At 43.7% G+C, this 22026-nt stretch overlaps 1 protein-coding gene across 4 annotated transcripts in view; it reads left to right on the forward strand.

Annotated features, from left to right (window-relative positions):
- Positions 1 to 521: 521 nt before the first annotated feature.
- LOC146834952 (CXXC motif containing zinc binding protein-like) overlaps positions 522 to 22026 on the forward strand; it is an 84342-nt gene continuing 62837 nt past the window's right edge. For 3 of the 4 annotated variants that reach the window (XR_014960673.1, XM_085602591.1, XM_085602594.1), the window contains exons 1-3: positions 522 to 699; positions 4131 to 4214; positions 21581 to 21637. Coding sequence is in view for 3 of the 4 variants with exons in the window: in XM_085602591.1 (XP_085458717.1) it covers positions 694 to 699; positions 4131 to 4214; positions 21581 to 21637 (147 nt within the window). In the remaining variant the exon portion in view is untranslated. The remainder of the gene's footprint in view (positions 700 to 4130; positions 4215 to 21580; positions 21638 to 22026) is intronic. The other variant, XM_085602593.1, reaches the window with a different exon arrangement.

Below are 22026 nucleotides of genomic sequence, written 5' to 3' on the forward strand. Positions count from 1 at the left end.
CGAGGGTACAGTGGTAAGGTGACCAGGAGCGGAAGGCAAGTCGTAAGGCCTTCCAGGTTCCAAGACTTTGAACTGGACGGCGAATTGTAAGTGACTGATCTTTGGGTTGGTAAAAGGGGGAGATATGTAGCGGTCTAGTTGTTATCGCGTCACACTGACGTGACGCCTGCAGGCACGTAGGCGCGAGGATGCGCGCGCAGGTGGAGCGCGGAGAGAGAGGGAGTTAGCGCGCTGCAGCGAGTGCAGGAGTGTTGGCCGGCGCTCCTCGGAGTAACTGCTCTTGTGATGTAAATAAAGATAGCAAGGAGATCACACGTGCCTCGAGTGTTCATTAGACTACTTTACAATATATCTGACCATTTCTCTCCTGTAAAAAAGAAATATCAGAACAAACATTTCCTTAATCGCACCGCTGTATTTGAATGGCCATAGAAGAACTCCACTTCAAGATGGCTGCCAAAGAGAGGGATTCGATTGCTTGGTTCTAACGTGAACCTCCCAGTCCCGGCAGCGCACTGGTTGATTGACAAGCGGAGTCTGGCGAAGTAGCCACAGACAGCTCGTGAATCAGAGAAGTGGTGTGCGGAGGTGCAGCATAGCCACAGTGCCCACATCAGTATTTCTAACAGGAAGGTTACAACTGCCCGAGGGTAGAGTAGGATCACTTAAAAGGCTGAAAACAGTCATCCGGCAATGGTGGTAAGAACTGGTGCACGCCCTCTTCAAGTTATTTTTGTGGTTTTACGTCGTGACCGCGTAGCTTGTATTACATTTTAAGCTGCTTTTTAGTAACAGCACATTGCGTGCTAGGATGTTGCGCCCGTACTGAAATTTCCCTGAATGCAACGTGCAGCAATGTTGGCTACAAAACACGGAGTGGTGGAGCTGTCACACATCACATGTTGCCGCATGGGCGGTGTTGTGCTGATAACAGCTGCTTGTGTGTTGCATTTAGTAAAATACTTTGCTTTGTGCGATGTGTGACCTTTAGATGTGCATCCCCTGTTGAAATCATTGCCCGTGTATGCCAGTATTGGTAAATGCTTTTTTCGTTGAGACCATGCTTCGTAGTGCTAACAGTTCTGTCACTCGCTATGGTTGTAATTTGGCAACTATTTTTAGCGTATTTGCCATGATGGATTTTGACCAGGTGGCTCGAATGGTGGAAATAGTTTTTGCCTCTGAGTTGTGGTGGTTGCTCTTAAATTTGCCAAGGGTTAATAGCTCTTGAATTTGAGTGTAGTGACAGCTCTTCCGGCCGTGTATTTTTTTTATTGTAGTGGCTGTTCTGCATATGCGTTATGTTTATGCTAGTTCTCTGTGTGCATTGTAGTTACAACTCTTGTGTGTTTTTTCTGAACACTTTCTTGTTTGGACGATAACGCATATACGAATTTGTCAAGGTGTCCGTCTACTTTTTCCTCAGCGCACTATGAAGAGAGCACTGTACTGTTTGTCTTTTGTTGATAGCTCTAACCAGTGTGGTGTTGTGACAGGTCTTGCCAGTGAGTGTACAGTGTGGTGACAGGTGTTACCTTCTTGTTGTATCAGCACCATTAGTATGGCCTCATAGTGCGGACCGTGCGGGCAGTATGTTTCACGATCCTATGTTTTCATACCACAAGGAGTCATGATCACAGCATATAGCTTTATCTGGTGAGCTGCAGTTTTTGAGTATTGTTTAGTGTGATGGCTGAGTAGGTCCAGATACGTGTATTTTTGTATGTGAGTCATCACTCCTAGGCCTGAGACCAAAATCTAGCAGTATGCTACTTTGTGTAAAAAAAAGAAATGGGACAAATACCTACATCTTGCTCGCTTGTTGTTTGGGATCTGTACCTTGTGCACCAAGAGTGATGTGGGCCCTAATGCTTGCAAGGAAACTGGCTCCCCACCCACCTTTGTGGTAGTAACACAAACTAAATTGGAGTGCTGTGCCCCACACCACCCCACACCGTTGCCCCAGTATCGCTGCACTAATAGTACTTATGGCCCCTTTGATAACTATGAGTCTCCATTTCAGTGGAAAGAATGTGGCCAAACGGCTAGGGCGGTTGACCTTGGTGCTGGGGAGCCGGGTTCAAGTTTCGGCAGGAACGCTCAACATTCTGTGATTCTGGGCAAATCACTTAATTTCCCCGTGCCTAACAAAAATGAATGTGTCTGTAACATAACTAGTGCTCATGTAAAGCGCTCTTACCTTCGGGTCTAGTTCATGGTATATAACTCCACAAAAAAAAGTTACAAATTCTCAACACCTTCTTCAGGCCATTTCTCTGAGGATGTGGGGAAGTTGTCTCTGTCCATTTGTAAACGAAATAATGAGAGCCCACATAGCACCCCCTTCTCAGGGCCATCTTTTTGACACTATGGATGGATTTCACTCATTTCCGCTTTTCCTGGTTTATTACCCTTAGACCCCAGGAGTCTGAATGATCAGGGCTCAGAATATGACCATTTTGGCCACCTCCCGACCACCCCCACAGCTCACCGGAAAGGAAATCTGCATGTAAACAGAGGTCGAAGTTGGCTTTGTGTATGGGTACTAAGGTCCCAATGTGTTTTTTAATTTTACAAAAAAGTTCCCATACTTTACCATTACTAATGTATTCTTTAAACAGAATTTTTTTTAATCATATACACGAAATCATTGTGTGGTAGCCTATGTTATACTGTGTCTAATACAATTTTAAAATAATGACTTGCATAGTCACAATGCTTTCTGTTACATGTTGGGACCCCATTGCACTATAGGTACACTAGTCGGTATTCCACACTGCGCCAACCAGGATTCAATTCTGTGACTCTGGTCTTACAAGCGGACATCTGCAGTTATTACTTAACCAATTGACATTTCATAATGTAAAATAGTGCATTTCTCACCAATTAGTTTAATTTGCAGTTATTTTTAATTTAAGGTGTGTGCATTGTTTTAAATGTAGTTGTTTTGTAAGTGAAAAAACAACAAAATACTTATAGAATATTTTGTTGGTTTAGCCATGTCTTTGACCCTGATACCAAAGGCCTCAGGATCACAGTTGCCATACTTTTATATGCCCTTCAACCACTTCATGTAAATAAAGATGGCCTGGAAACGCGAAATATAAACAGTTGTGCTAATAGGCCATCTTTAGTTACAATACTTTCTGAGGTATTTGCGCACCCCCCGGAATCCCGCATGAACCCCCAGAGGGGCGTGCCCCCAGTTTGAAGACCTCTGGTCTAGTGTGTTATGCTGGTGAGCCATAGGACTTTGCGATTTGATTTTCTGAACACTCTTTGTCTATCTTTTGTCTTTGTATATGTTGTGTTGATATCACACAATCAAGGTTTACTTAAAATAAATTGGGACTTTATCTCATGTTAAGGGGGTGACATGTTTATATGTGCGCCAACACACTCTGATCAGGAATAGAAAGATGACTACACCTACATGCTAACTATATTCCTTTATCCTCATAGCTCCTATTCTCTTCCTAATGACAGTCTCAAATATGTTAATCCCCTCACAGCACTTTATTCACAGTCGTGTGGTTTCCTTGGTCCTCCACACTCAGTAGCTTTCAACTCACTCATACTAACTTGGTCTTTGCACTCATCTACACCACTCGGGCCTCCCTCACTCATCTACAAGCTTTTACCATCACCAAGGTCATTCTTACTAATCTACATGCTTCTACCTTGACCATCACTTAGCCAGCTCTCATTGGTTATCTCATTATCACTAGTTCGCTTCTACATAGGCCTCGCTCCGTTCATTTATACACTCTCCAACCTCCCCCTGCTTTCAGTATTCCACATCATCACGCGTCTCCATGGTTTTTCACATCAGACATATGCATCATTCTACCTTCTGTCACCTATCCCCACAACCACATCGTTATGACTTTACCTTTTATTTTTACTCTTGTACAGTACCACCTCATCAGCTCATTTCAGTCCCCTCCACTTAAACACCATCATTTTGGTGACACCTTATAGATACTCACCCAGCTACCACTCCCATCACCGCTCATTTTATCTTGGTTCCTTTCTTCAGCTACACTATAAGCACCTCTTGTTATTCTCACTTGTTCCCATGCTCTGCGCTATCCCTTGTGCATTAAAAATTACTTCTCTTTTATTTGCAGAAAATCGGGTTGCAGTTTAAGGCAACATTGGAACATGTCACAAATGTACGACCCCTTGGAGACGATTTTCGCTGGTTCCTAAAGGTAGGCACGGTCTGTTAAAAAAATTAAAAAAAATTGCACAGTGTGAAAACACACGGAGGATGGTACAAGGGACATTTACAAAAACATATTCAGAACATATATTTTTGGCAGAAGAAAGAGTGGTAAAGATGAGTGACTCTGAGGACAAACAGTTTATTGAGTTTTGTACTAAAGTTTTCTGAAAATAAATTAGCCAGGTAAAGCTAACTGTCCCTGAAGACAGTCTGTTCATTGCTTAGTCTTATTTTTATATCACACCCTTGAAATTGCATGAAAAACATTAGGTACGCGTATACAGTTTCCCGTTTCACTCTGGAGAAATTTTACAATGTCTTTCATTGTCACGAAGTAGAAGCCAAAAATTGATGTACATGATATTCTACTGAACAAAAGTAATGTTGCAGTCTTTAATTTTGTTGTGTACAAAAAGTGACGGATGGTGTGCTTGGAATAATCCCAGCCACTGAGAATCATAATTTACTTCTTGGGCAGCAGCAACGCGGGACCACGGACCCTAAGCAAGTTTTCTGCATTTTTAATCTAGGGTGCAAGCCCAGTATGTAGTGCTTAAATGAGAAGATAACTATATTCCTGCTGTGGTTAACCACAAAGATGGTAAGCCCCCAGCTGAATGTTCCTCATATCGACCAATATCGCTCCTAAAGACGGAGGTCAAACTCCTTGCCAAAGTTATGGCTTCATGCCCAATGAAAGTATTTACGACGTTGGTCCGTCCAGAGCAATCCGGCTTTATGTCCAGCAGAAGTAACCTCACTTAACTTGTGACCCCTGCATGGTGTGCTGAGCCATCCAAGAAAGTGCCCTAGTGCTTTCACTTGATGCCAAGATGGCATTTGACACTATAGAGTGGCCCTTTATGTTTGAAGTCCTAGAAAAATTTGGCTTTGGTCCACTCTTTTTACAGTGGATACTCTTGCTACACTCTAAACCACTGGCTCACATTCAGGTCGATGGGGCACAATCTCATGTCTTCGAGCTTATCAGTGGCACACGACAAGGGTACTCCACTGTCGCCACAGATTTCTACATTAGTGTTGGATTCTCTTGCAGCCTGGATTATTCAGGATCCACTGATTCGTGGACTCTGTTGGACAGATGATTGGGAGAACAGAATATCGCTGTACGTAGACTATATTCTGCCATACATTGGTGACCCATATTTTACACTGGATAGTCTAATGCATTGACTTTTCCTGTTTGGCCAGTATTCAGCTTACATGATCAACTGGCATAAATCCCTAATCTACATTTTTGCAGGGTCCTACATGAAAAGTGCCAGGTGGCTGCAAAGCCACTATAGCTGCGGAGGGATTACGATCGCTCAGAATTTGTGTCACAACCAACCCCAACTTGTTTTTCATCTAAAAGTTGCTCCTCCTGCTGCAAAGACTAAAAGATGATGTTAAACATTGGAGATCCTTACCGCTGTCACTTCTTGGAAGGGCCTCCTTTTTCAAAATGATGTTCCTGCCCAGCTTCTTGTATGCCTTGCATAACACAACTTACCTGGTGCCAGACTCCTAGTTTAAATCCCCATAAAGCGAACTCCAAATGCTGTTGTAGGACGGAGGTCAAGGCGAGAATAGCGCTGCGAAATATTACGAGGGGGTGGTATGATGGTGCTATTGCCCTCCCTGATATTCAGAAATACTACTGGAAGGCCCAGTTCACTACTGTGAAGGGCTGGGTCTTTCGGCCCCCTGAATGAACCTTTGAATTGTATGCGCACTTGAGGATGCACCCGAGGGGACATCTGTACGTGCTATTTATTACTAGCCAAAAACATAAAGCCCACAATCCGTAAGTGGTGGCACGTGTTAGGCACTCGTCAATGAAGCCGATGGGCTGTAAGGGCAAAATTACACAAGCTACACCCCTTTGGGACTCGCCAGGATTTGGCTCCCTAGGACCACAAGGAGGATTTGGTTAAGGACCTTGCTCCCAGCTTGGCGATCTACTGACTTGAGGGGATGTCATCCCTTTTGCAGACCTGCAGTGAAAATACGAATTGGCTCCCTGTGAAGCTGGATGGTATTTGCAAATGCAACACACACTCAGAGCAGCACTCCCAAGAGGGGCGGAACTCCTGGTGTCTTCACCGTTAAAAGACAGATTGTTGGACGAGTTCATGCCACGCAAGGCCATATCTCTAACATACAATAAGCTGATTAACAACGTTCCGGATGCCTTGACGTACCTGCGAGATAGATGGACTCACGACCTAGGCGGCCTGAAAGACAATGAGTGACTGGAGGCCTTAGCATCTCCCAGCAAGATAGCTATAAGGGTGGGGTTTTGCCTCATCCAATAAAAAAGTTTGCATTGTTCCTACTACGCACAACTCACTATATTCAAAATGGGGAGCCAATTGATGAAAAATGTAGACGTGGGTTTGGGCATACTGGTGCCTTCTATTACAATCTGCGGGACTGGCCGTACATACGTTTCTGGGACTCAGTAGGGAGCTGTGGGGGCTCCCTCTGTACCCACAGTATTGCTATCTCTGCTAAATGGTGCCTACTAAATGTCTACGGGTAGACTGACCTAGATTGTACAGACAGAATATCTGTCACACTGGGGCTAGAAGTGGTTAAAAGGAACATTGCACGCCAGTGTGGGGTGGAGCATGAATCGTAATTGTTGGAGTGGAAGACAGACATGGATTGGTGCATGTTAGCAGAGAAGGTGGTGTATGAGGGTCGGGATGTCCCTAGAAATGAACCAAAATTTGGGGACACTGGAATGCATATAGGGGTTATATTTGTGATAAGAGTGCTTCAGTAACTAGGGAAAGGTCAGTGTGGGATTTGGTTTGCACATCGTTCACGCAGCAGGTGAGAGAGGTGGGAATGCTTCTTTCGACAAGTGCCCGGATGATGATATCTTGTCTACATGTCTCAGTGTGTAAGCAGAGCTACATTGTGCTTTGTCTCTTATAATACTATGTCACACAGGAGAGGATGGAGTTCTTCCTGGAGATGTATTCTTTGATGCTAATGTCATTTTTATATATGTCAAGCCATGACCAAATGTGTTCAGTGTTTTTCACTGCTTTCAATAAAAAAAAGAAAAAAAAAGAAAATAGTATTAAGCTTAATTATGGGGCGGGCACTGGCTCAAACAAGAGTGTTTAAAATGCCACTAGTTAGCAGAGGCTTGCACCCTGTCCAAAAAGGGACCCTTCCTTCTTGTCAGGATAAGGGAGTTACACAGCTAAGATAACCCCTGCTCACCCCCTTGGTAGCTTGCCACGAGCTGTCAGGCTTATCTCAGAGGCAATGTGTATTTGTACATAACACACACAGTAGCACAATAAAAACACTACAAATGAACACCACACCTGTTTAGAAGAATAACGTATCTTTATCCAAACCAAACAAGTCCAAAAGGACTAAAATCCAACATGCATATATCAAAATATCACTTTTAAAAGGAAAAAACAGTTCAGTCCGTATACAACTATGGATGCGTCACTTTTTGTACAAAGTGCCTGGGATGCGTCAAAATCACAAAGCAAAAACAGGTGCAGAGGAGGTGAGGTGCCGGAAAGTACAGAGAAATGTCGGTTCCTTACATTCAGGGAAGGTGATGCGTCGGTTCCTTATACGCAGGGAAGGTAATGCGTCGGTTCCTTACACGCAGGGAAGGTGATGCGTCGGTTCCTTACACGCAGGGAAGGTGATGCGTCGGTTCCTTACACGCTGGGAAGGTGTTGCTTTGGTTCCTTGCTCACAGGGAAGGTGATGCGTCGCTTCCTTGCTCACAGGAAAGGTGATGCGCCGGTTCCTTGCTCACAGGGAAGGTGATGCGCCGGTTCCATGCTCCAGGGGAGGTGATGCGTTGGCTCCTTACTCACAGGGAAGGTGAGGTGCTGGTTCCTTGCTCTAGGGAAGGTGATGCGGTGCCTCCTTAATGCTATGCAGGGGCGGGTTGCGTTGGTTTCTTACTGCGAGGGGAGGTGATGCATCGGTTTACTTCTGTGTGTGGGGGTGACGCGTCGATTCTCCAGACGCACGGCTTTTGTTCCTCACTGAAGCCCAGCGTCGATGCAGACATGGCACACGTGCGATGCATGGAAAATTTAGACGCTGCGGGTCGATGCGGCAGCAAAACAAGCTCTGTAGATTCCCACAGCTGCAGACGGGTGAGGTCGATTCCTTCAGATGCACAGCAGAGCCTGCGTCGGAATCAGGGCGGTGGTCTCGGACTTGGGTTCACGGTACGCTTAACTCAGACTGCAGTGGTTTTGTTTGGTCGATGGCAGGTGCTGCATCTATTTCTTCAGCCGCACGGTGGCAGTGTGTGGAAACCTCTCCCACACAGCATTGCCCCGCTGGAAAAACAGGTGCTGGAAGGGCGATGTCAGAACTCCCAGCAGTGGAGTTCAGGGATGCTGCAGATGAAGTCTTTGATGGTCCTGAGACTTCTTAACATGAGGCAAGCACACACAAGCCCTTGGAGAAACTTCACAAGCAGGACACACAGCAAAGTTCAGTCATTAACCTCTCCAAAGCAGAAGCAGAAACTGCAGGCCAACCCAGTAATGCAACACACAGCAAAGGGGCAGTTTTCCTCCTCACAGCTCTTCAGCTCTTCTACTTGGCAGAGGTTCCTCTTGATCCAGAAGTGTTCTAAAAGTCTGGGGTTTAAGCTCCAATACTTCTACCTCTTTTGGCCTTTTGAAGTAGGCATACTTCTAAAGAAAGTCTTTGTTGTTTGCAAGTTCCTGCCGTGCCTGGCCTTGGTTCCAGACTCACTCCAGGGGGTTGGAGACAGCTGTGTTAGAGGACAGACACAGGCCTATTCAGGTGTCATTGAAAACTCCTCCCACCACTCTAGCTCAGGAAGACTCATCACCCTGGTGATGGCCCATCAGGATATGCAACACACACCTCTGCTCCCTTTGTGTGACTGTCTAGAGTGCGTGCACAAACAGCCCCTGTCAGTCTAAACTGGACGTTGATTCCACAGGCAGGCAGAGAAACAGAATGGTAAAGCAAGAAGATTCCCACTTTCTAAAAGTGGCATTTTAAAACGCACAATTTAAAAACCAACTTCACTACAAGATGTATTTTTACATTCTGCGCTAGGGAGCCCGAACTCCAAATCTCTATAACTTCCCAATTTAAAGTTTCACTTGTATAATGTTACAAGGCGGCTCCAGTGATGACCTATGAGAGAGACATGCCTTGCAATAGCGAAAAAACGAAATTGGCAGTATTTCACTTTCAAGACATGCAAAATACACCAGCACATGTCCTACCTTTCACATACACTGCACCCTGGCCATGGGGCTACCTTGGGCCTACCTTAGAGGTACCTTACATGTAGAAAAAGGTAAGGTTTGGCTTGGCAAGTGGGTTCAATTGCTTGGTCAACATGGCAGTTAAAAAACTGCACTGCAGTGGAAGGCCTGGGACACGTTTACAGGGTTACTCGGGTGGGTGGCACAACCAGTGCTGTAGGCCCATTGTAGGCATTTGATTAACAGGCCCTTGGCGCACCCAGTGCACTTTACTAGGGACTTACCGTTAAATCTGCCAATCCTGGCTAACCAATCAGAATCCCAATTTAATCTGAGAGCACTTGCACTGATCAGCATTGCAAAGTGTCCTAAGTACCTAAACCAGCAAAAACGAAGTTCAGCACACTAACAAAAAATACAGGAGGTAAGGGCAAAAAGACAAGGAGAAACCACTCCAAAGATGCCAGGTCTAACAGTCACTTTTTGAAATATTGACTAAAGCAGCAAGAACATCAATCCCTGAAAGATATGCAAGCACCCGGGTAGTAGTAGCATTTTTGTAGCCACTATGCGGCTCATTATTGATAATGGAAGCCTCTTCCAAAAAAATATTTGACCGGTTTATGCCTTGAATGACCGTGTATACATCTTGTTCAGTATTGTGTCCTTGACCATGGGTGTCACGAACCCCTAATTAAGACTTGGATTGCCATGCTAGTTTAGCTCTGGTAGGAATTCCACAGCTCAGAATATGTGGATAATTGTTTTTGCTACTGAGCACAGTATGGTATAGTTTTGGTGTCCTTAGCCGTCTAGCAAGTTCATAACCAAAGAAAAGTATACCAGTGTTAAAGCTGCCAGGTTTAAACAAAGTGATAGCTAAATAGGGAGTATAAAATAGAATTTCAGCATCATAATAAATTCTTCCAACCACTCTGTAGTTAGGGCCGCCACTAGGGTTATGCAACAAGTTACTAAATTATGTAGCAAAATATATAACAAATGTTTTAAAAATCCATAATTATGTGTTGGAGCAGCAGCCACAGAATTGCATAAATCCACTGGACCTCATAATTGCCTATTGTTTTATCAACAAGTTTTTCGTGTAAAACCTATAAAAAAATTCTTTATTGACATGATACATTCTGAACATGATATGCATGTCATCATTGAAAAGTATCTGCAGCTTCCATAACAGTAACATTACATGGGGTGTTTCCGGCAGTAATTAGATCAGATATTTCAACCATAACATAAGCGATATAAACAATTGAAAGTGAGGCGAGAATACCACATTATCTCATGCTTACGCTTTTGAGAAGATTGTGCCCCTGATTGCATACACATACCCAAGTGTGTTAGGGCCCAACTAACGTGTTATTTTGTTTTGCTTTGAATGTTTCCATTCCTTCTGATATGAGTCTGGCAGCCAAGCAGTTCATGGGGGATTGTCATTTGGTAGCTCGCAGCAAGGGTTTCCAAGTGAACACTGCTCTTAGTCTAGACATTGTGCATGATTGGTGGCTGCTAGCAGCCATCTATGCTTGAGCACAACTCCTATGGTCTTTCTTCCATCAACTCCAGTCTGATGGCAGTGTGGATCTCCAATTGATCGAGATTAACCTCTTTGCAAGAACCTGATGCTAGATCAATGATTTTACTGTAAGACTTGTCATTTTTAGGTCGTGGCTTTATCTTGGAATTGCCTGTGTCTCGCTTGCTTGCCCAGTCCATAATCTCTGTCCACCATTGTCTGATTACCTCACACCAGGCAGCCAAATGTGACCAACTCTGATTTGCCCCAGCGGCAAACAAGTGTCACAGCCAGATACATAGTCTGTAACTGTGCTGGAGTCAGGTACATCCTTTGGACATAATTTAACTGCAGGATCTTAAGAACGAACGTTCTGGGACACTTTATGAATGTACTGTCTCACGCATGTTCAATTCAGCATCCAACAGGTCCTCTTCCAAACCTATAATCTATTTCATTCACAGGGCATCTACGTTCTTTCTCTTAGTGTTCTTGATGGACATGTAAGCTGTGTAGCAAAGTGCTGTTCCTTTCCCCCAAGTGTAGAGGATTTGTGTAAATGTACCTACCTATGGCTACGCACCTCCCTTACCCCTTCGTTTACTAAAAACATGGGATTATTCATGCAAGGTACTTGAATTAGGTGCTTACCTTTTTGATTTGCATCTTTTTTTAGCCACTGCACAGTTGTCCCTTCTGTGTTTGGAACGTCTAGCTGTTTTATTGACATACAGAGTAGTTTCACGAAGAAGGGAACGGCAACTGGCAAACATGCAAAACACCCCATTTTGTCATGAAGCTTCTAGCATGAAGTGACTGCAATATCTGTGCCAGGCATAAGTAATTCAATTGGTTAATATGTCCAATAAATGCAACAAACTGGCTGTTGAAAAACAGTTCTGTCAAATGAAGAAAGAAATGGGAAAGGAGTGATACCAAATGCATACGTTGGCAAAGCAAAGGATAATATCATCTGTTGCCTTCTTGTCTCAGAAGAGTTGACAGAAAATAGGGAAGTTGCGTCTTGTGGGATCCCTGATGCTGCACTATATTGAAGAATTGTATGGAAATGGAGGACCTTTGCCCTTCTGATAGCCTTGGAGAGGGTGTGACTTTGACTGGTTTAAGGTTTAAATGAACACAAATGCCTGTGGTTTGGACAGGTTTACTAATGTTGACATCTTGGGTTTAGTCAGTGTTGGCATACATTTCTTATTTCACTGTTTGTACTCCTAAAAAGATCAGTTATCTTGCCTTGAGATTGTGATCCCTAGTTTGGCACTTGTTCCAGACATTCCAGAACTGGCCCTACAAACTGATTCCTTCTCTCAATGCTGAACTTAACTGGGTTGATCTTTGCTATAAGCTTATTGGCACATCTTAAGGAATTTGCTGCAGAGACCAGTGGGATCTGGCAATTCTAGACTGATTTTAGGAAGCATGCATCCAGCATGTAGAATGTGGTGGTCTTGGCTAGTAAATCTACTTTGAAAGGTGCCTTGCCTCTGCTGTTTGCATTTGTGGAGTTTCAAATTGATTTTAATCTGATTGATGGCGGGTGCATTAGGCAAAAGCTTCTGTCACAGGAGAGTCTTATCCCATTCCTCAAGCTATAAATAGTGCGGGATACCTTTTTGTTTTTCTTTTCTTTACAAGAAGCAGCAAAAAGACCACCAAAATCGTAAAAAGACTACACATCCAAATGAACAACGATAGAAAGACTCCGCTGTTTCATGAATTGTCCATCTTTTTCAACTTATCCACTTCCCCCTCGCTAAAGATCATGAAATCCAATAACCCCCATCTTCTCGTCAGAATAACCAAACCCGTCCATACACAAAAATATAAGCTCTCATCCTAATTGTTCAGCAAAGAAGTTCAAACTCAAGGTTCTGAGAACTTCCGGAAGCATTAATTTGCTGATAAATACCACTGTGCCTTAAAAGGTTGTCTCAAAACTGACGTTCTTTTCTTCTTTCATCACTCCTCCCATTAAAAGACATCCTGAGGAAGGATCTTGAGTCATAGGAGGAAATTATTTGGATTCAACTCGCCACACTTCAGTTTATATCCATCAAAAAAATGGCAAAATATTGATCTGGCAGATGGTTTCCTGTTCAATACGCTTCTTAACTCTTTGAAGATGCTCTACATCAAACTCTCACCACGTATTCTGGACTCCAGCATTGCCCATCCCTTCAGTCCTTTTCATCCCCTCCCAAGCCCTGCACTATCTCTGCTCTTCAATCGTCTCTCATCTCTGAGTACAATGTGCTTAACCACTCGTTTCATCCTTTCAGAATGTGAAGAGACCGCTAGCTCCAAGCTTGATCATGGCATCCTCAGCCTCAACTCATAAATTGGTCACCCCCTCCATGTAGCATCTCCTTATCAACTACATTCCCTTCCGTAAAGGACTTTCCACAAACACTGGTTCAGTCGCAACCACTGTCCCTGCTTTGGCTCTCTAAATAGGAAACTCTAGAAGCCACTAATCAGACTTCTACCTATCGCAGTGAACACACACCGCCCTCAAAATCTTCGCCATGTATGAAAAACTAAGCTCTCTTCTATCAGAAGAAAAATCGTTTTTGTTCTCTTGTCTACTCCTGAATGGTACTGTAAATGCACTTTAAGGCAGTTTCGCCTCTCACCTACATTCTCTGTCATTTTCTTATTCTGTTACCAAACACAGCTTAATCCCTTGAGGTAAAAAAGATATTCCGGTCCCTCAAAATCTCCTCAGGTGCTATCTAACAATGAGCTAAAAGATCAGATTCTTTCTCCTTCACCACTCTAGACTCACTTGAACTTTCGGAAACTCTGTCCTACATCCCAGTCATCAAAAGAAAGAGCTGCTTTACAGATTGACCCACTTAGAAATAACACTAAATTTAGCACCCTTGTACAGATTCTGATTGCTTTTACCCAATTACTAGAATTGATTATTCTTCTATTCAACTGATATCTGCTCAATCATAGACCAGCGGGCAAACAATAAATTGAAATTGCAGAAACCATCCAGATTTATAACCTTCAACTTTCCTCATCTAGACAAACATTTTCAACACGTTAAATTCCGCACTTTTTTACTTTTACATTTCTCACTTCTCACCTAGAGATCTTTGCTCGATGACGATTATTAACCTGGGGTCCGCGACTGGTTAGAAATTTTAAATATTAGCAGATTAATAAAGTATTTATACATCAGTAAGGAAGGAACGTTTTTAATTGAAAATATTAAAACGCTCTGTAAATGTGAATTAACTTGATTCATGAGTATCTCAAGTACAGCATCTGGTATGGACAATTCGTGGCCTCAACTGAAGCATTGGTTGGTGGCGACAAAAAAATAGCATGCATTAAGAGTAAAAACAGACAGCGATATACTAGACTCTAGAATATTTTGTCTTTTAGAAATTAAATTAAGTTTTGAATAGCTCCGAACCGCCCATTCAAATTTTAATATTTATATATTTATTGTTGCTTAACTAGGTTTAATATTTCATAATTTCAGTATTCATTTGATGTATTCTTGTTTCTGTATTTTTGTTTGGTTTTGAGTTTCAAATGGTAGAAAATGCTTACGTCAGGTTAACTGAGGGCGGGAGGAGGAGCTAAGGCGGCACCCAGACATTTAATGCCGGCTGTATCGCGAGAGCCCAGCAGACGCGCCAAAGGCAAGCCCATCTGCGCCCGTCCGGGCCAGGGGCGTGTCATTATGCCCAATTTTTTATCTTACACCTCGTCTGAATTAAAACTCCTACATACTGAAAACTACCCACTTAATCCCTCTATCGGCCCTAGACTGATTAGGCATGGGATTATGGAAGCAAGGGCCTCCTTCCCCAAATTCTCTCATTCTCCCCAAGAAACAGGACACACCCAGAAATAGGATAAATATAGGCTCTCTGAGCTAACAATTCTCTATTTATACACTCTCTCCCTGGCAAACATAAGCTAGACATATTTCACCTACTGGACTCAAATCAACCAGATGTTCTCTTTCTATTGGAAACTTGGCTCTGACAGGAGTCCGCATCCGATATTTTGGCTTCACTTCCCAATAATTAGTACATCCTCCAGGCAAATCGCCCACCATGAAAAAGTGGTGGAGGTGTAGCTGCCACCATACGCCAGGAACTAAAATTTACTTCACTAACCCTGTTAGATTTAACTTTGGTGGACAATCTTGTCATCAAACTGGAGTCGGTCTCAGCTCCCCTAATCTGTCTACTACTATACAGGCCCCCCCCCAGAACATGCCCCTGTTCCCCCATTCCCTGGGTGAACAGATAGCCCACCTAATAACCAACCATGCAAATATCCTGCTGATTGGCGACTTCAATTATTGAGCCAGTGACACACTGGGTGAACCCCACTCTGCACAATTAAACGACCTACTTAATGGGTTAAATCTTATTCAGCAGGTAACCTCTGCCACACATATTAAGGGATTCACATTGGATCATGTCTGGACAGCCAATCTTGCAGTGTCTGTACTGACAGTCTCTTCTTGCACATGGTCTTACAACTACTTATTAAAGTTTGCCATCAACAACATAACTACGGTTAAACCCCCAGCTATTGAAGGGGCCATGGCAGAGAACTGGAATAGCATCAACAGAAATACTCTCTGTAACACGCTGGCTAACACAGTCCTAATTAACCAACCATCTATCGACCTCGGTGAGGAAAATCTCACCACATGGCTAACAGCAGCCAGCAACGAACATGCCTCCCTCAGGACAAAAGGGTTCAGCTAGGAGCCATGAGGCTCAGAGATGGTTCTCTACTGATCTAAAAACCCCAAAACTAGCCCTACGCCAACCTGAAAGGAAATGGAGACGCAATTATTCCCCTGATAAAAGAGAGACTTATTTAGTGTCACTGAAGGAATACAAAAAATCCATTTTAACAACCAAGGCTACCTATTTTTCTTCAAAAATCCTGAGCTCCACTGATAGATCAAAGGAAATATTCTCTATTGTCAATGAACTGTCCAACCCTGACAGTCACAATAAAACCTATACTCTCTCAAGCACTATGCAACTCCCTGAACACCTTTTTTATCAATAAAATTATCACGATTAAAGCCTGTATTCCTACCTACTGCACCCTCGAGGCACCACCATCAATGCCGAAAAATCCCTGTTCCCATGATCAATTCCCGCCAATAAGCAATTGAGCATTCTTGGACCTTCTGACCATAGTAAAATCTGTGTCCCTCATTGACAGCCTTCAACCTCACATTTTAAAATAAGTTTTTTCTGCACTCCCCATGCCTGCCCTCTCCCTCTTGAACAAGTCACTATCTCAGGGCTGTGTCCCAAGAGCTTTCAAATAAGCGATCATTGTCCCTCTTCTAAAAAAAAAAAAAAAAAATCAGGGGCCGACCCCCAGACTGACCAACTACCGTCCAATGTCTTTGCTCCCATACTTGGCTAAGGTACTGGAGTTCCATGTGGCCAAATGCCTTTGTGCCTTTATCGAGCAGTCTTAATACCTCGACAACCACCAAGCAGGGTTTCGTCCAGCCCACTCGACAGAGGCAGTGATACTTACAGTGCTAGACACACAGCGGAAGGAGACAGAAAAGGCTGTCCTCAGGCCCTGGTGCTGCTGGATCTTTCCGCGGCCTTAGACACAGTCGACCACAGTATCTTGGTTGACCGGGTCAGGGATGTGGGCCTCCAGGGATCGGCTCTTAGCTGGATTAGATAATTCCTGGAGGATCGCTTCCAGTCGGTCCGCTTATCCCAGTTCACGGCACCTAAAATGAGAACAACATGTGGAGTACCTCAGAGTTCCTCATTATCCCCGCACTTGTTCAACCTTTACCTCCTTCCACGGATTCGGTCCTTGAAAGAAAGGAAGGTGTGTACATTCAACTATGCAGACGACTTACAATTAATGTTTACCATTAATAACACACCTGACTCGGTGTCCGAATTCCAGGCTACTATGCTGCACATCCGCAATTGGATGAACAGCAACCATTCAAAACGTAACTAGGACAAGACTAAACTTATTCTGACAGGGGGTACTCATCACCCATGGAGTTCACACTTCTGGCCAGTTGAGCTGGGCTCTTCTCCCCCTCCCCCCCCCACTACTCCATCCCCCTACCGCAAGAGTCTTGGGGTGACAATCAATTGTGACCTTACTATGAAAACTCAAATTGGATCAGTAATCTCTACTTGCTTCTTCCAGGTAAGGAAGATTAGCAGACTCCTCACTAGGAAAGCTTTGATACAAGTTGTTTTAGCCATGGTTATATCTCACAGTGACTATGCCAACTCCCTATACTTTGGCATACCACTATATCTAACTAAAAGACTGCAACTGGTACAGAACCAGGCTGCTAGACTGATCTTCCAGCAGCCTAGATGGCTACACGTCTCCCCTCTCATGGGGAAGTTGCATTGGCTTCCCATACTACGACGATGCACCTTTAAAGTTGGCTGCCTTACTTTTAAGTCCCTGCATGGCACAAGTCCAAAATTTATCTCTAGCCTTATTCAAAGGCATATACCTACCCGCAATCTGCGCTCAGCCCACATGAACCTTTTGGTCACACACTCCTACAAATTGAAGTGACAGGGCGGATGTAGGTTTGCAGTGCTGGCACACATATTCTGGAACACCCTTCCACTTGACATCAGATCCTACACAGACCTTTTGAGATTCAGAATACTTCTCAAGACATGGTTATTCACCCAAGCATACGATTAAATCAATAGGGCTCCGGCATCTCCAAAAACAGCGGCAAGAAACCAATTGGTGTACGTTCGCTCTATAAGAAATTTTAACATACCATAACAGGCCTTCCGTAGTTATTCAGGGGGCATCTACAGAATTCAAAAGTTTAAGAACCACTGCCCTAAAGTCTTACTTGGATACTTGAGGAAGGTAGAGACCAAACAAATCAATTCTCATTACACATTTGGATATTTCTTTTAAGTCTCTAATGGTACACATTCCTAGAAGGTTGGAAGGCTGAGTTGGCAGCAAACATTTGGGTGTCCCCAGATTGCTGACGTTTGACCTTAACCTACGGAGCCATTTTACCAATCTATATATGCTGACTAAATGTATCTGCTATTAAAATTAGCTTTGAAAGTTACAGTGGCTGCTGCAGGGACTTGTTTGCAACATGCAGATCCTAGGTTACAGTGCTAGTCCTTGGTCTGGTGGCATCCTCTGCAGAAATCTGTGTTTGACCTCTTGGTCACTGGTTTGAATGCTGAAGCTCACTCTGCTTTGTATTCTTCTGAGGTTGATAAGATCAGTATGACTGAGTCGGAGAGCAAACATTTATTGTTCAATGCCAAGATGCCCCCCCGGTGAATCTGGGATCTGCAAATACATATGTCAGTTTATGATGTTACAATAGTCAATCAATCAGGACATTTATCAAGCGCACTACTCACCCGTGAGGGTCTCAAGGTGCTGGGAGGGGGGGGGAAAGGTGGGGGGGTTTGCTGCTACTGCTCGAATATCCAGGTCTTGAGTAGCCTCCTGAAGGTTAGTAGTCAGGTGGTTAATGCACTTACAGCCGAGACCTTGAAGTAGTTGATACGTCGAATCTTTATATCATCAAAAAACAGTTAATGTGCCTGCTGCGGAGCACATGCAGATCTGACCGTAGTAAGTTAGGTCAACGGTTTCATGTTTCTTGAGGAGGTCCTAGTATAACGTTTAGATCATATGTTTAGTGGGTTATATGCTAACTGCAAATCTTTTCACACCCCTTACAAGGCAATGTGCCTTTGCATCTCAACCTTTCATTCTTTCAATTTCAGTAAAATTAGCACCATTCAATGGAGTTGTGCATAACACCTAATAAGGCATACTAAACCAAATCAGAAAGTGGTGTGCAATATAGTTGACCATTTCTGAACCTCATACCTGCCCCGCCTCCTTCGTCAGGGGTTCGGACTGGCAGGGTTAAGGCACATGCCTACAATGCTATATGTACTCCGTATGTCACCTGCTCCTGAAATGAGTAAGGGGAAAAAGTATCCTTGGTTGGGGACAGACAAAAGGGAGAGCTTTCCTCCCCCAAGGTCAGAATTGTCAGTTAGCCAACTCAACCCAATGAGGATGCACTGTCTCCCTGCAAAAGGAATACCCGCAGACTTCAGCCTCGTGGCAGTTGTTAATTATTTCCAATTACAGTTGTAGAGACGGCTGTAAAGTACCTTTTCAGTGACCACGAAGCATGAGTGCCCTCACACAGGGAGGGGCAAGTGAGTCCATTAAAATATTTTTTTTATTACCAGCTGTGGTGGTGGGGCTCAAGGGGGCTGGCAAGGTCCCCTTGACCACCACCATTGGGATGCCACTGTCCCACACACTGTTCCTGTCAGTTGGATCTTGCAGTCATCTTTCCCGTTTGGGCCTTGCTCCTGTACTTTTTTGGCATTTCAGATTCCTGAAGTTCTGGTTATTAACAACGGACGGGGGTTTCCATCATCCAAAGCTTAGTTTCACCCCTTAATGAGGACAGCCTTCATGGAATGTCGTGTCACCGAAACACGTCTCTCCCTCCCCTCTCCCCACACACCCCACCCCCCAATGGTGTGAGATGTCTTCTCAAAGGTCAAGCAACAATGCTAGTTACTGGAATGATGTGGCCCTTATTTATCGTGGTTAGGAGGTATAGATTGCAAGCTTGTGTCAACCACAGTGCACCTTTATTCAAAAGTACACAATTCTCCAAGAAAATACAATTTGACCTTTGTCCTTGTCTTAGCAGGATTTTTACAGCAGCACTCATGGGTCAGAGCAGGGCAGAGCTGGTCCTGTTCAGGATGTGTATACAAGTCAGGCTGGTGCAGCCAGAGAGCCTCCTGCCTCTCACCTGTTTAAAAGAGAGACTGAAAAAGTCCTGTCAGGGTAGAGCCAGAAGTATGGCTCCCCAACAGACTTTCTGGACAAAAAGGCTTGTATCCGTGAGTGTAATTCACCGCCATCACCACCAGTCACCGCCTGATACAGAAGGCTGTTGCCATCTCCACTGTGGTTGGGAGGGCACTTATTATACACTCTGAAATGACGCTCCAGAGACCAATGTCAGCATGAAATGGTCTTTAAGATTAATCCGTGGCTGTAACCACAGCCTTTTCTGCAATGAAGGAGAAGATAGTTTTCAGTGTGAAAACTGCATGTGATTAGTAAATTGGTGCAGCCACCTGCTTAATGCTGCTTGCAATGTTCAACACTCCGTCCATCATCCCCTTTGGTTTTGCGCTGCTTAATAGATGTCATTTTCAATAGCCACAGCTGCCCAGCGGTTCTTTGCAAGGCTTCTCTCCATCTTGCAGCCGGTCTTTGGCAGCAGTCATCTGCAGGCTACCATTCCCTTCTGCTTTGAGAGCCTCAGTCTTACTTCTGTGATAGCGAGACGCGAATCAACCCAGATATTTAGAATGGACTGACTGTGGCGTCCACATGCCAGATGATGTTCCACATGTAAGGTTACCGCAAGTAATCATTCTGTCAATGTCTTGGCATGCAGCAAGTGTTATTCAGTTTTCCAGCTTAGGGTCTAAATGTTTGATTTAAAAAACGGTGCCATTGAGCTTGAAGCCTTCACAAAGTGTTTGTCGAAACCGAAATAGCGGCAATAATTTTTTGTTGTTTGTTTTATGTAAGAACGTTGCTGAACCACAAATATACACAGTTCTACTGCTGGCTGGGTTTGATTGCTTTGCGTCTGTATTGCTTCATATCTTTTCTACATTTAAACATTGGCGGGTCTCCTGTCCCATCAGCTAGTATTATTGCTCAATTGCCCCCTACATATTTTTTCTGATTTTAATGAAAAGTTTCTCCTTAACTAACATAGTTAATTTTTTTATAATACAAACTTTATAATACCTGCTTGTAGAGGAGATTCTCTTATGGAAACAGATTGCCTGCCCAGACGACGGAGCTAGGTACTGCCCTGAATACTGATTTGGGGCGGTGTATTGCACCACTTTGTTTAAACAGATGCTCTCCTCTGACTACCTGTAAACTACAGAACCGAGCCCCCAACACCTTCCGCTCTGGAATCTACTCCTATTCTAAATTCTATCGACTCGAGCACATTCATCACTAAACTGCTGGGATCTGTATATTCGATGAATGCATTAGTAGGGTAGTTGTATTGTTTAGAGTGAGTCATTCCTAAATATTGAGTTACGTCACTTTTTTCAATATCTAAATATGCAATATATACTTAAATATTCAACTTTTCCTGGAGTGGCATTTAGATTTTTAATCTGGTCTCCTAGTATGTGGGTGACTGTCTTCCTTTTGTGGCAGCCCAAAAGTAATTGATGGTAAGAAAGTGGCTCATCTGAAACAATCTTCTTTTATCTTAACCCCCAAAAAATGTTATTTGTTTGAACACAGGAAAGGATTCAGCCACTTCTTTTTTTGTAAATTGTTCAATGTTCATCTTGCTTGCTGTCTTTTCACAATGTTTCACATCATTCCTATGAAGATTCTTATGCTAACACCTATTAAAGTCTTCATTTCACTTTGTTCAAAGGATTGTGTTGGTTTTTATTCTAGTTCAAATGTGGAAATTGTAACGAGGTCTCTGAAAGATGGCAATATATTACCTTAATGGTAAGTGTCGACCGCTTTATCACTTTTACCGCTGCATATTTTGCAAGTATACATTTTGTTTAGTTCTGCTTATATGTTCTAACAGCACACATGTCTGATAGATCTGGGCTTTCGCTCTGCCCCCATCAGTCATCTGCTTTCTTCAAGCAGCCTCTTTCAGCCATTGTCTTTGTCATTCGCATCTTGGATCAGCATACAGGTCACAGCCTAGAGGAGAACTCCGTTTTTAGGTCTCGCCTGACCCAGCGCATGCGCTGGTCTGGCGAGACTTATTAAAAGGGCTCCAAAAAGTGCTACCAGGCCAGCCTAGAGCTACAGTGCATGTGCGCGGGCGCCGCTTTTACCGCGATTACTTTCACTGTCGCACGGCCGCTTTAATGTTTGATCGT

This window comes from Triturus cristatus, chromosome 4_2 (genome assembly GCF_964204655.1).
Source record: "Triturus cristatus chromosome 4_2, aTriCri1.1, whole genome shotgun sequence".
In the NCBI taxonomy this organism is placed as follows: domain Eukaryota; kingdom Metazoa; phylum Chordata; class Amphibia; order Caudata; family Salamandridae; genus Triturus; species Triturus cristatus.